Source organism: Sciurus carolinensis, chromosome 7 (assembly GCF_902686445.1).
Source record: "Sciurus carolinensis chromosome 7, mSciCar1.2, whole genome shotgun sequence".
NCBI classification, from domain to species: domain Eukaryota; kingdom Metazoa; phylum Chordata; class Mammalia; order Rodentia; family Sciuridae; genus Sciurus; species Sciurus carolinensis.
In genome coordinates, this window is record NC_062219.1 from 55,818,970 (window position 1) to 55,832,932 (window position 13,963).

The 13,963-nt window shown below is 37.4% G+C and overlaps 1 protein-coding gene across 5 annotated transcripts in view; it reads left to right on the forward strand.

The window, feature by feature from the left end:
* The first annotated feature begins 4,627 nt into the window (after positions 1–4,627).
* Pdss2 (decaprenyl diphosphate synthase subunit 2) overlaps positions 4,628–13,963 on the forward strand; it is a 255,118-nt gene continuing 245,782 nt past the window's right edge. For all 5 annotated transcript variants that reach the window (XM_047558926.1, XM_047558927.1, XM_047558928.1 and 2 more), the window contains exon 1: positions 4,628–5,167. In XM_047558926.1, the coding sequence (XP_047414882.1) occupies positions 4,872–5,167 (296 nt within the window). In that variant the 5' untranslated portion in view covers positions 4,628–4,871. The remainder of the gene's footprint in view (positions 5,168–13,963) is intronic.

A 13,963-nucleotide genomic window follows, 5' to 3' on the forward strand; every position in this document is an offset into this window, starting at 1 on the left:
TATTGGTGCATATTAATTGTAGAGAATAGAGGGTTTCATTGTTGGTATATTTGTACATGCATAAAACATGATTAATTTAACTACCCAATACTTCCTTCCCTTGACTCATATCTTCTCCTTCCCGATTACCTCCTCCGATGGTCTCTCTTCTACATTCATGATGTCCTCTCCTCTGCCCCCAGCTTCTACATATAAGAGAAAACATATGATCCTTGTTTTTATGAGCTTGACTTACTTTGCTTAACATGATGGTCTCCAGTTCTATTCATTTTTCTGCACATGGCGTAATTTCATTATTCTTTATGGATGAATAATACTCCATTATGTATCTATGCCACATTTTCTTTATCCATTCATGTGTTGTCAGAAACCTAGGCTGATTTCATAACCTGGCTATTATGAGTTGTGCCACAGTAAATGTGAATACTCATGTGTCTCTACAGTAAGCTGACTTTAATTCTTCTGGATAAATATCAAGGAGTGGTATAGGTGGATCGTATGGTAGTTCTATTTTTAATTTTTTGAGGAACCACAATACTGATTTCCATGGTGGCTATTCAAAGAAACATTTTTTTTTTTTTTTTGCGGTGCTGGGGATCGAACACAGGGCCTTGTGTTTGCAAGGCAAGCACTCTACCGACTGAGCTATCTCCCCAGCCCCAAAGAAACATTTTTGAAAAGAATAAAATCCTAAGATTTTATTCTAATAACACTATTTCTAATTCAACTTTAATATTACATGAATTCTACTATGGAAATCATTGTTCCTAATAAATCTTTTATTTGTTTATCTGTAATATATAGTAATAGTTGAAAATAATAGTATGTATATTTCTGCTACCAATACTATTGAACAAACTTAAGATTTATCTTGAAAACATATTCTACTAGACTGTGCTTTATTGTTTACTTGATGTGGTTATACCACCAACTTAATATATAGTTAGATCATTTGCTTCAGTTTATTTTCAATTTTTAGAAACTGCAGTTTTCTTTTGGATTTGAAATTATTTTGAACATGGTGTGTGTGTGTGAATGATTCTAAAATCAAAACTATATAGGCATGGTTTATTCAGAGTGATCTAGCTTCCAGGTTGATAGTCTCTGGTTCTTCCTGCCCAAATATATGTAAATATATATTCAGAGTTCAACTACATCACCAAAAAAGCATACTATACTTTCTTCATTTTTTAAAGTTACTGTATATCCTGGAGATCACTACATATCATGTGAAGAGATGGCCCTCATTTTTTCCACAGTTGCATAGTGTGTTTCATTATGTAGATCCTCCACAGGGTATTCCATTAGTCTAGTACTTGTGGTTATTTGGATTGTTCCCAGTCTTTTGTTATTAAAAAATAATAATATAATGAACAACCTTGTGCATAGGTCAATTTATATTTTGGAATAGCTTCCTAGAATTGAGATTTCTGGGTCAAGAGGCAAAATTATGGGTAATTTTTTTAATGATTATCAAGGTCCTTCCATGGGTCCTGTGTACCATTTTTCCTTCTCAATGGCAATTATGTGTCATCCCTGTTCCCTACAGCCCACTGATCAAGTAGGTGGCCAATCATTTGCTTTTTTGGTAGTCTGATTACTTACCTTCTTTTACCATTTTTCCCTAAGATATACCAAGATGCTTTCATCTCCTTTGGAAGAACTCTCTCATGATAAACAGTAGGTGGTTGTATAGATGATGAAAGGAGAAGGCAGCTGGAGTGCCTCTATTTTCATTCACCTAAAGGGGGGGGGGGGGTGCAGATGTCAATGCCCACAGCATCACTATCCTTGCTAAGACCCTGTATTTCCACACGTTAGTCTGGTTTCCAGTCAACATCAAATATGATCTCACTTCTTTCTAAAGTCAGCAGAATACAGAGGCAGATAAATGAAATCCACTTTGAGAAAGGATCCTCAGCAAAGTGGAGGAGGAACCATGACCACCTTTTGTCAGATTACTTCCCTAGAACAATCCCAATTCAATTGTGTTGATATGTACAGTTGGAGATTTCCACAGGTTGTGGAGTGACCATAATCCTGAAGCACTGCTTACACTCAGGATGTCTTCTTTCGATGCTTTGTAGGAGTAAATGTCATAAATGGATATTTTTTTCTTTTCTCCCTCCCTCCCTTCCTCTGTTTCTGCTGGGGATTGAACCTAGGGCTTTATGCATCCTAGACATGTATTCTACCACTGAACATTTTTTCTTCTAGCATCTTCCATATTCCAGTGGGTTATTTTGCCCTGCCCCAGGTGATAAACATTTGGCAATGTTTGGGGATATCTGCTTGCCACAATTTGGGATACTTCTGGCACCCAGTGGGTAGAGGTCAGTCATGTTGTTATACATCTTACAGTAATCAGGACACCCCTTCTGCACACCAAATAAAGAATAATCTGGTCCACAATGTCAAAAATACTTAGGTCAAGAAACCCTGCTGAGGGGCTGGGGCTGAGGCTCAGTGGTAGAGTGCTTGCCTGACATGTGTGAGGCAATGGGTTCAATCCTCAGCATCACATAAACAAAATAAAATAAAGTTATTAAAAAGAAGGAAACTCTGTTGTATTCCTACTTTATGCATACATTCATAGACATCCTTAAAATAGCTATTATCAGTGGCAGAGGAAGCCCCACCCTGCCCATTCCTCCAAAAGTCACTAGCAATTTGGAAATCTCTTTAATCATAAAAACTCAAAAGAATTATATATTTATCTGGAAGATTAAAGAACAAACACATTTTGACCTTCTAAATACCGATAATCATTAGGTATGATGCAACCTTTTAACTATCGGTATAAAAGAAAGTGCTGATTATTTAAAGTAAATGGGACCAAAAGTTCCATGAATAATCAAAAACTTGGTTAACAGAGTATGACCAGAGAATAATGCACTTGGTTTCTGTGGAGAAATTAAAGTACATGCTGTGAATTGGTATTAAGGAAATTGCATGAAAAGTTGCTCTTAAGGTACCATGATGTGAAGAAACAGCTTCAAGTGCACAATATATCACATTCAGTCTTTTATATTTCTTTGGATTTTCATGACTTCTTTCACCTTGGATAACCCAGAAGCTCAGGCCTTGGAACGTTTTGAAATGGTACAATATCTCACTCACCACATTCATTTTCATCTAGCTGCAGACTTCAATTTTATTGCCAGGAGTTTATCTGTTTCACAGGAATTATTTTCAAACTTCAGCATACTTCACTTATTTTGAGGGCAGAGACGGTCTTTGATATCTCTAAGTATAATCCACTTTAAATAAACTGTACCCCTAAAAAGTTATACCTAAATTAACTTTTTGTATATTTGAATCACAAGGGAAATTTGTCATTCAAAAGGACTCAAGCTAAACCTTCTGCAGAGAAAAACATCTTGTTTTACAAACTGAACAATTTCTCTTTAATTTGCCCTTTTTCAAAGTTACGATTTTTATATGTAGCCCAAAAGTCTAGTCCAATATTATGCATGATGCAAATTTTAAAAATACCAACCATGAATTTGGAAGGATTTTTAAAGCTGAAAAGAATTTTTGAAGCTATTTGTAAGAGTTTAAAAACTAGATAATGCATCCTTTACTAACAAGGGTTAAAATACTAGACATACTGAAAAGAATAATAGGTAGCACTACTTATACAATGTTCACATTGACAACTTCCCTCAGCAATGAGAAAAAAATGAATTGCAGTCTATTACTTAAGAGTAAGGTTATGGATAAGAGTATGTATTAAAAATGGGTTCATGTCCTGCCTAGTATGACTGTATGACACAACGCGATTTAGCTATGCCTCGGTGTCCTCACCTAAAACACGAAGAATACTAATATCTATCTAATGAGGCTGTTTTTTGAGAACTGAATGTGCTGATACGTGAAAAGCACTCTGTCCAGTGATAACAGTTTTGAATCCTGGATGGAGAGTGGCGTTCCAAGGCTACGAATAAAGAGGAAAATGAGAGGTGAAAGATGGGAGGAGGCAAAGTTTCATTCCAACCTCTCTGCGCCCGTGTGAAGGAGGCACAGCTGATTCTGCCCGGACTGCACATCCGCGGCAACGGAGGCTAAGATGAGGCCGGAGATTCGAACAACTCTCAGAGGACGTCCCTAGGGAAAAGGTCCCCTTTCCGCTGCTGCGCCATTTTCAGTCTGGCTGGGCGTTGAGGATACGCGGGCGGAGCCCTATGGCCTGACTCGGCCCTCACTAGCCAGGCAGCCTGAGGGGCCGCCCTCACCCCGGTTCGCTGCCACTACCAGGGGCTGGCGGCGGACAGCAACTAAAGACTTCGGGAGGAGCCCGCGCCTCCACTTGTTAGACACGCGACTCTCATTCAGGACAAACATGCATGACCACTCAGTGCTGGGCGCCGGGACGCCCTGATGAATCCCGACTGGACCCAGAGCCCAGGCGCCCGGGGACCACTTCGCGCACACACGCTATCCCTGCCACGGTCCACCTTCTTAAGCCAAGGAAAGCAGAGGTTTTCATTCCACTCGTCGCCTTCCAGGGCTCACTTCCAAAACTCCGCCCTTTTGGGACGTTCTCGGCGGCGCCGTAAAGTAGGGGGCATTCTTTGCCCTTCAAGAACCCGCCTCCATCTTTACGGCAGGTCGCATTCCACGCCTCCAACATGGCGTCCCCCATATAGGCTGTGGCTGTGGCTTCAGCTCCAGGTACTCTGCGCTGCTGTGTGCCCTCCTCAGGCTACAGAAAGCAGCAAAGTTCGTTTCTGGTCACGGCTCTAGGAAGCCACCCTCCTTTAAGAGACTGGAGTCACCGCTTTCTTTTAGTTCCTGGAAGTTCCTCCTCAGCCCCTGGTTGGTTTCCCCCGCCACCTCCGGACACCCCCTGACCCTCCCAGACTGAAACCATGAGAGTTCAACATCTGTTGTTGCGCTTGCCGGGTTATCTAGGGGCCCTGGGCCCCCCACGTCGCCTGTGGCGGTCCCGGTCCCTCAACAGTATCTCCCCGGTGGGATCCTGGCGTGGTCAGTCCTCCAGGTCCCCAGCCCACTGGAACCAGGTGGTGTCAGAGGCTGAGAAGATCGTGGGCTATCCCACATCCTTCATGAGCCTCCGCTGCCTGCTGAGCGACGAGCTCAGCAACATCGCAATGCAGGTGCGGAAGCTGGTGGGAACTCAGCACCCTCTGCTTACCACTGCCAGGTGAGCGACCCCAGTCCCGCTGACCCGCGCGCACCCATTCAAGTACTGTTTCCTGGCCAGCACACCTTTCCGTTGTCGTTGAGGCTGCTTCCTGCCAGTCTTTTTATCTTTCCCTTCTCTCGACCCTTCTAGACATTATTTATTGTCTTTTTTTTTTTTTTAATTGTTGTCTTCTTGTCCACTTGAACATTCTTTCTTCACTAACCCAACTGAGTAGATAAATGGTTTTCTTTTAAGAAGCTCTTGTATGTTTTTCTTGATTTTGCTTTTTAATTGTTGGAAAAGATGCTACAGTGATTTGTGGAGAAATTGAGCAGGCATGTAGATGAGTCACTTTCTAGAAATGGCCTTTTAAAAGTGGGGTAGATTGATTTTTCAGTTCCACACTCTTTGGGTTACCCCCAGAAAGAGTAGGGGAGAGAGAGACTGGAAATAGACATTTGTTTCCAAGGAATGTCCAGGCTTGAAGTAGGCATTTATTTAGTCTGTAGTCATTATACTTCTTGGGGTTTTTATCACTCATGCTGGACTGTTTCTGCCGAAACAGTCACTAGGTGTTTTTTTTTTTATAGTTTTTTTTAAGTTGTTGATGGACCTTTATTTTATTTATTTATATGCGGTACTGAGAATGGAACCCCGTGCCTCACACATGCTAGGTAAGCACTCTACCACCGAGCCACAACCCCAACCGTGTCACTAGGTTTTTTAAAAATGTTTTTCCACTTAAAACACAGCCCGCACCAGTGTGTGTGTGTGTTTGTGTATGTTGCTGGTGATCACACACAAGTGCTATACTGGTGAGCTACACCCCTAGCTCAACAACCCACTTCTTTTGATTTGTAATTAATTTCAAACATATGGAAAAATTGCAAGAATGAAAATAGTATAAAGAACATACTTGCATAATCGTTTATCAGATTCACCTACCATACACACACACTACTCTACTCATGTGGATGTGTATGTACATTTATTATTATTATTTTTAATCATTTGAGATTAGATTGCATACATCATGGCCCTTTACCACTGAATACTCAACTACTCCTAAGCTTAGTGATATTCATTTATATAACCACAGTAGTTATGAACTTGGGTACATTTAATATTGATAAAATACTTTTATTTACTCTAGTGTTATATTCCAGTTTTGTTAATTGGCCTAATAATGTCCTTTTAACATTCTTTACCTTCCAATACAGGATTCAGATTAGGGTCAAGTATTGCATTTAATTGTGGTGTATCTTTAGTGTCCTTCAGTCAGGAATATTTCCATAACTCTTCTTGGTTTCATGACTGAAGTAGTGGTTCTCAATTTAGCCGCAGAGGGGACATTTGACAATCAATGGAGAAATTTTTATTTTCACAAATAGGGGCAAATAGAGGCTGGGGGTGTTGCCCTAGAATGCCAGAATAGCCCCGCCCCCCCATATATCCTTTAGTTTCTTCCAAATGGTAACATGTGGTGAAACTGTAGTATGATACCACAATGGATATAGAGTGATACAATTAAGATACATTTCATCAGTATAAGGATCTCTCCTGTTGCTTTTTGTAGCCGCACCCACTTCCCTTGCCCACTCTCCTGGTTAATATATTATGGGAAACATCTGTCACTTTCTTACTATAAAAGTTAACAAATAGTAATAATAAAGTGATTGTATTTCTTTTCTTTTGGTACTGGGGATTGAACCCAGAACTGCTTAACCACTGAGCCACTTCCCCAGCCCTTTTTATTTTTTGAGACAGGGTCTTGATAAGTTGCTTAGGGCCTCACTAAGTTGTTGAGGCTGACTTTGAACTTGTGATCCTCCTGCCTCAGCCTCCTGAGTTACTGGGATTATGTATGGGCTGTGCCACTGCCCCTGGCTTCCAATGATTATATTTCTTTCTTTTCTTTTTTGGTGGGTACCAGGGATTGAACTCAGGGACACTTGACCACTGAGCCACATCCTCAGCCTTAGTTTGTATTTTATTTAGAGACAGGGCCTCACTGAGTTGCTTAGCATCTTGCTTTTGCTAAGGCTGGCTTTGAACTCCAGATCCTCCTGCCTCAGCCTCCGGAACTGCTGGGATTACAGGCATGTGCCATCACACCTGGCAAGTGATTGTATTTCTTAACATTGTTCCTAATTATCAAGAATGTTACCTTATGATTGGGCTAAAACTTGTCTGGTAGCTGGAATGTTACTTCTCCAGAGATTCTAAGTCATAAACACTCAGAATATACACACTCATGCGCGAGTGCACACACACACAGATATGTATCTATGCATGTGGTTTAAAGCTTAATAATGAAACTAATGAGTCTACTATACTACCCAACTTACGAACCATAACTTTGCCAATTCTGTTGAAGCTACATGTGTATTTCCCAGTCTCGCTCTCTGAACTCTATCTACTGTTTTTTTTTTCTTCTTAACATTACATAGGTGTTTCTCTAAACAATAGCATGTTTAATTTTGCCCATTTCCTTTGAAATTTTCAAAAATGGTAGTTAGTTACTTATGATTTTTTATAACTTTTAAATGCATTATTGTTTCTGAGACTCATTCATGTTGTATATTCAACTGTATTTCAATAATTTTTCACTGGTGTGTGAAATTCTGTGTGTGAAAATACCACAGTCCTCTTTTAATCAGCATTTGAGTTTTCATTTTTTTTTGGTGTTATGAAAAATGCTGCTATGATTATATTTGATATTGTCTTTAGAAGATAATATCAAATTGTTTTCTAAAGTGATTGTACCAGTTTTCATTCTCATAAGCAATTGCTGAGTTCATGTTACTCCATGTTCTTACAACACTAGAATCATTGAAGTTTCTTAATATTTGCTAATGGAGAAGAGAGTTTCTGTTTGTGTGGTGGGAATGGTAGTGTGTCAATGATGGGGTTTGTAGTAGTATATACTACATGGAGTATTGTAGTCCCTTTAATAAAGCATTGAAGAGACATGGGAAGAACTAAAAAGAAGTTTATTAATGTGTATTTTTGGAGAATTGCAGTTCATTTACTTAGTTGCCAGAGCATCAGATGAGTACTTGATGAAGATTCTTTCTGAGGACATTCTCTAATGTCCATCAGATGAAAGGTGTGTCCAATGGCTTTGTAACTTCCCTGATTATAGCTTACCCTGCCTAGTAATCTCAAAGAGGAACAAACTAAACAGCAAATTTTAGCAAAGTTATTATGGTAGCATATATGAATTGGTATTTTGTTAGAGAAGAAGGAGCTCATCTGCATGTAATTTTATTATAGTTACTATGATAGTATTTTGCAAATTAAACAGTCTAAATTTATAGGGTCAATGAAAACTCTTTTGGGGAAAAGACACCCCCCACCCCCACCACCACACACATACCACACATCAGTTTTAGCAAAGGAGGAGGAATTTGATGCATAGGTTAGGTAAGTTATGGCTATTGTAAATTAGAGTTAAAAACATGAATTAAACAGTTATCTTATTTCACATACTGTATACCATAATTTGTTGACATCTTGTCAGCAATGCACTGATAATTGTAATTAAGAGGAAAATGCTCTCAACAAGGTAGCCAAAGGGCACAAACACCCCCTGTAGTTGGTATAGTTAGGACCATAGGAAATTGGGCTGGTCAGTTCTTTAAAATTTTAATGTCCCATTTTATATTCTGATTTTCTATTATTTGTTTAAATCAATATTCTAATCCTTTGTGCCATTTACTTTTTGATTATATCCGAACTGTATGTTTAGGGTGAGATATGTCTAATAGCCTTAACATTTAGATGAATTGTAATAGTGTTGGCAGACAGCAGGAGATGAAGAGGAAATCACCATAACTCATCATTCACTACTTTCTTTTCTTTACCTAAGTCACCCCATCAAGAATAGTTTTATGGTTTAGATATGATGTCCTCCAAAAGCTCACATGTGAGACAATGCAAGAAGATTTGGAGGAAAAATGATTGGGTTATATCCTTAACCCCATCAGTGAATTAATCCCTGATGGGATTAGCTGAGTGGTAACTAGAGGCAGGTGGGGTGTGACTGGAAGAAGTGGTTCATTGTGGGTGGGGCTGTGGGGTATGAATTTTGTATCTAGAGAGTGGATTGTCTCTCTCTGCTTTCTGATCACCATGTGAGCTGCTTCCCTCTGCCACACTCTTCCACCATGATATCCTGCTTCACCTTGAACCCCAAGGAATGGAGCTTACTGTTTTATGGACTGAGACCTCTGAAACCATGAACCCCAAAATAAAATTTTCCCCTTAATTATTGTGCTAGTAGGTGGGCTGGGGAGATAGCTCAGTTGGTAAAGTGCTTGCCTTACAAGCACAGGGCTCTGGGTTCGATCCTCAGCACTGCAAAAACAACAACAACAACAAATAAAACTAGAAGTATATACTTTCTAACAGTTTAATTCTGAAGTGAGTAAATTTAAAAATCTTGAGATTGATGAGCTAATAATCTTACTACTGGGAACAATGGAGCAATTAGCTCTTATCTTTACCCTTTTTCTTTTAGATTTTCAAGAATCTCTCTGTTGTAACCTCCACTTAGATAATCTTTATTAATTGATTCAATGTTCATTGTAACTTATGAACATAAAAGAGTCTGAAGCAGGGACCCTGTCCCTTGCTGAATTGACATTCTATTGAACACTAAATATGTTTATAAATATCTAACAGAATGACAGAATGACTTGTGGCTTATGAGTGATTACAGTTAGATATGACCTGGAATAATAAAGAACATTCTATGGAGAAATTGGTACTTCATTCAAGGATAAATGGATAACACATTACATGAGTACATGAGTAATGTTTTAGGGTGTATATTACATATTTTTTTCCCCTGGTTCTTTTTTTCTCAGATTCTCATACCTTTATTAGGTATGGGGAAGACCTTAAAAGGATAAGCAGTGAAGTAAAATAAACCAACCTAGAATAGACAAAACAATGTTGAGGTGGGAATAAAGCAGGAGGAACCATTCTTCCTACTGCTCAGTCTTATTATATAGCTATATTTATCAAAACAGTGTGATATTGGCAGAGGCATGGACAGATCAACAGATCAGACCAGAAAATCCAGAAATAGATCAACATGAATATGCCCAAATGATTCTTAAAAAGTTAAAAAGCAATTTGGTGGAGGGAGAATACTCTTTTCAACAAATGATGTTGAAATAATTGGACATCATAGGAGAAAAGAAAAATACCCTCAACCTAACTCTCACACCATATATTTTCAAAAGTCAATACAGGACTGGGGTTGTAGCTCAGTGGTATAGTGCTTGCCTAGCATGTGTGAGGCACTGGGTTTGATCCTTAGCACCATATAAAAATAAATAAATAAAATAAAGATATTGTGTCCATCTACAACTAAAACAAAATTAAAGTTTTTTTTTTAAAGTCAATATAAATTGATCATTGTGAAATTAATGTAAAATGGATACATATAGGAAAAAGAAAACTAAAGAACTTTTAGAAGAAAACAGGTGAAAATCTTTAGAACTTAGGGCTAAACAGTTCTTAGCCATAGCACCAAAAAAAAAAGTTTGACTCCATCAAAACTAAAAATTTTGCTCTGGGAAAGATCCTGGGAAAAGGGTGAAAAGATTAATCACAGACTGGGAGAAAATATTTCCAAATCACATTTTTGAAGAAAGACTTAGAGACTTAATATGTAAAGAACTCTCTAAACTCAACAGTTAAGAAAACAAGCAGTACAATGGGAAAATGGACAAAAAGATGATCCTTTAAAGGTGGTAAGTATGCTTGTGGAAAAGTGTTCAACATTATCAACCACTAGGGATATGCAAATTAAAGCCATATGAGATACCACCACTTACCCTATTAGAATGACTAAAATAAATAGTACTGACAATGTGAAGTCTTGGTGAAGATGCATAGAAACTAGATTTCTCATGCATTATTTTATAAGCAAAATGATATAGCCATCTGGAAAACAGTTTAGCAATGTCTTAAAAAATTAAGCATGCATTTAACATACATCCCACACTCTTAAGCAGATAAAATTTATGTCTGTATCAAAACCTGTACTAGAATGTTTATAGCATCTTATTTGTAATAACCCAAAATTGACCAGCCCAAATGTTATTCAGTAGTGAATGGTTGAGCTGTGGTACATAGATAATAATAAAATAGTATTTGACAATTAAAAGGAATGAGCTATTGATACATACAGCAGCTTGGATGAACCTCAAAGGAATTGTGCTAAGTGAAAAAAGTCAATTTTATTCCTCAAAAAATTAAAAGTAGAATAACCATATGATCCAGCAATTCCACTTCTGGATATATATTCAAAAGAATTGAAAGCAGAGTCTCAAAGAGATATTTGTATATCCATATTCATAGCAGCAGTATTCACTATAGCCAAAAGATAGAAGCAACCCAAGTGCCAATTAATGGATGACCAGATTAACAAAATGTGGGTATATACATATAATGGAATATTATTCAGCCATAAAAATAAAAGAAATTCTGGCACATGTTATAATATGGATGAACCTCAAGGACATATGCTAAGTGTTGTTCGCTCATTAAAAAAACAGTACTATATGATTTCACTTATGTGAGTAGCCAGAGTAGTCAAATTCAGAGAAATAAGAGTGTAGAAACAGAAAGTTGCCAGAGCCTGGAGGGAGTGGGAAATGGGGAGTTGTTGTTTGATGGGTGTAAACTTTCAGTTTTGCAAGATAAAAGAGTTTTGGAGATTGATTGTACAACAATGTGAATTACTTAACACTGCTGCACTACATACACTTAAAATGGTTAAGATGGTAAATTTTATGTAAGCATGTTTTATCACAATTTTTTAAAAAGTCAACTTCAAGAGTTTATATAGTATATGATTTCATTTGTACAACATGCCATTTTCAAAATGCCAAAACTGTAGAGATGGAGAAAATAGTAGTGGTTTCTAAAGTCTGATAATGTGGGGAATAGGGATGAACATAAATATAAAGAAGTGTATTGTGGTGATGAAGCAACTTGGAATCTTGGTTACATGAATTTAGACAAGGGATGAAGTTGCATGAACTATATGCACTTACAACAAGTGAATGCAGATGGAAAAATGCTGAAAATGGAATAAGATCTATGATTAACACTAAGGTAATTGTCAATTTTTTGTTTTTGGTATTGCCAACTAACTATAGAAGATTCCACTATTGGGTGAAGCTATGTGAAGAGTACATAGGACTCAATATATACTATTTTTGCCTTTTTCTGTTTGTAATTATTCCATTACTTTGAAAAGCTTAAAAATATATATATCACTTCATGTTGATAGAGAATGGGAATGCAGGTGGGGGGGGAAGAGAGAGAGAGAGAGAAAGAGAGAGAGAGAGAGAGAGAGAGAGAGAAAGGAAGAAGACCTGGGAGACTAGAGATTTGTGTGTTCTAGTTTTATCTCTGTAGGTATATAACTGTGATGCTGGCAAGACTTTTCATCTCTCTGGGCTTTAGTTTCCTGAGACATGAAGTAAGGAGTTTGACTAGGTGATTTCCAGTGTTATTGCCATTTCCACACTTGTCTAGAAATTAGTGTTGTGCCTGAGTGTGGTAGTTAAGGAAACCTTTCTCAGTTCTCAGAGTGAACAGATTGAATGCAGGTTAAATGAGTAATACAAATCTATAGTCCTTTTTTCACAATTTAAAAATCCTAAAAGCTCAGAAAACAGTGTTTTTGCAGACTCATAAATTCAACCTGAACTGGCATTAGACTATTTATTTATAGCCTTTATCCCACTGAAAGTCAATATTTATTCATTTTATTATACAAATATGAATGCATTTGATTACAGGTGCTTCCCCAGTTCCTGCTGGAGTGTTGGGTTAAAAGGGCCTTCCTAAAATCAGAAAAATTTTGAATTCTGAAAAGACAGGTTCAGAGACTTTGAGTGATTGTGAACATGTCCAAACTGGACAGTGGTCTGTAGGATGGTCCAGCTGTGTGACTTAGCTTGGAGGTGTGGGGAAAGCTAAAGGTAGCCACAGTGCATCAGCTGCAGCTGCCTGTACAACGTGTGTCCTGTTGTTTCATTTCTGCCTCCCTAATTAAATCTAATTATTCACTTAGGCATTTTATATGTAATATATATAGATACTTCACTTACTTACATTTCTGTATAGATCATTAAAATTAAAGTAGTTTTAGCTTTTGTAAATCACTTCATATACTATCTAATGTCAGAAACTTAAGGCCTTTTAATATCATATGGAGAGTACTTAATTGTTTAAAAGATGATGAGTAATACTTTTCCATTATAGAGTTGGTTAAATTTTTGTGGTTGCTTAAACATAGCTATTTCCATGAATAATGTGACTTTATTTATTTCCATTGATTACTCTTGACATATTTAGCTTTTAGGATTAAATTTTGTTTAAATAATCTTCCTTTTTGCTTTTGCTTTTAAAATTCTGCTCTCTACTTCAGATTTAGATAGATGGGATTAATTTAGTATGCAATTATAGGAGGTGAATTGTGACATTTAGCCTCTTTTCTTTGGGGGGCATTGATTCCTTGGTAAAGACTTCTTGTTCCTGCATTCACTATAGTTACTTGGCTACCTTAAAAATCTCTTTAGTTTTTTCTGTATTGTAAAATTCTTCAGAGTTCTTTGAATTTATTAATAGAAATTTAATTTTAGTCTTTTCCATGTTTATGAAAGACCCTTTCTAGATTCAATTCTATAATTACTGACTGAAAACCTCCATTACTTACAAAGAACTTTTTTTTTGATGACTAGGAGAAAATTATAAATTTCAATTCATTCCACAGATATTTGAGGT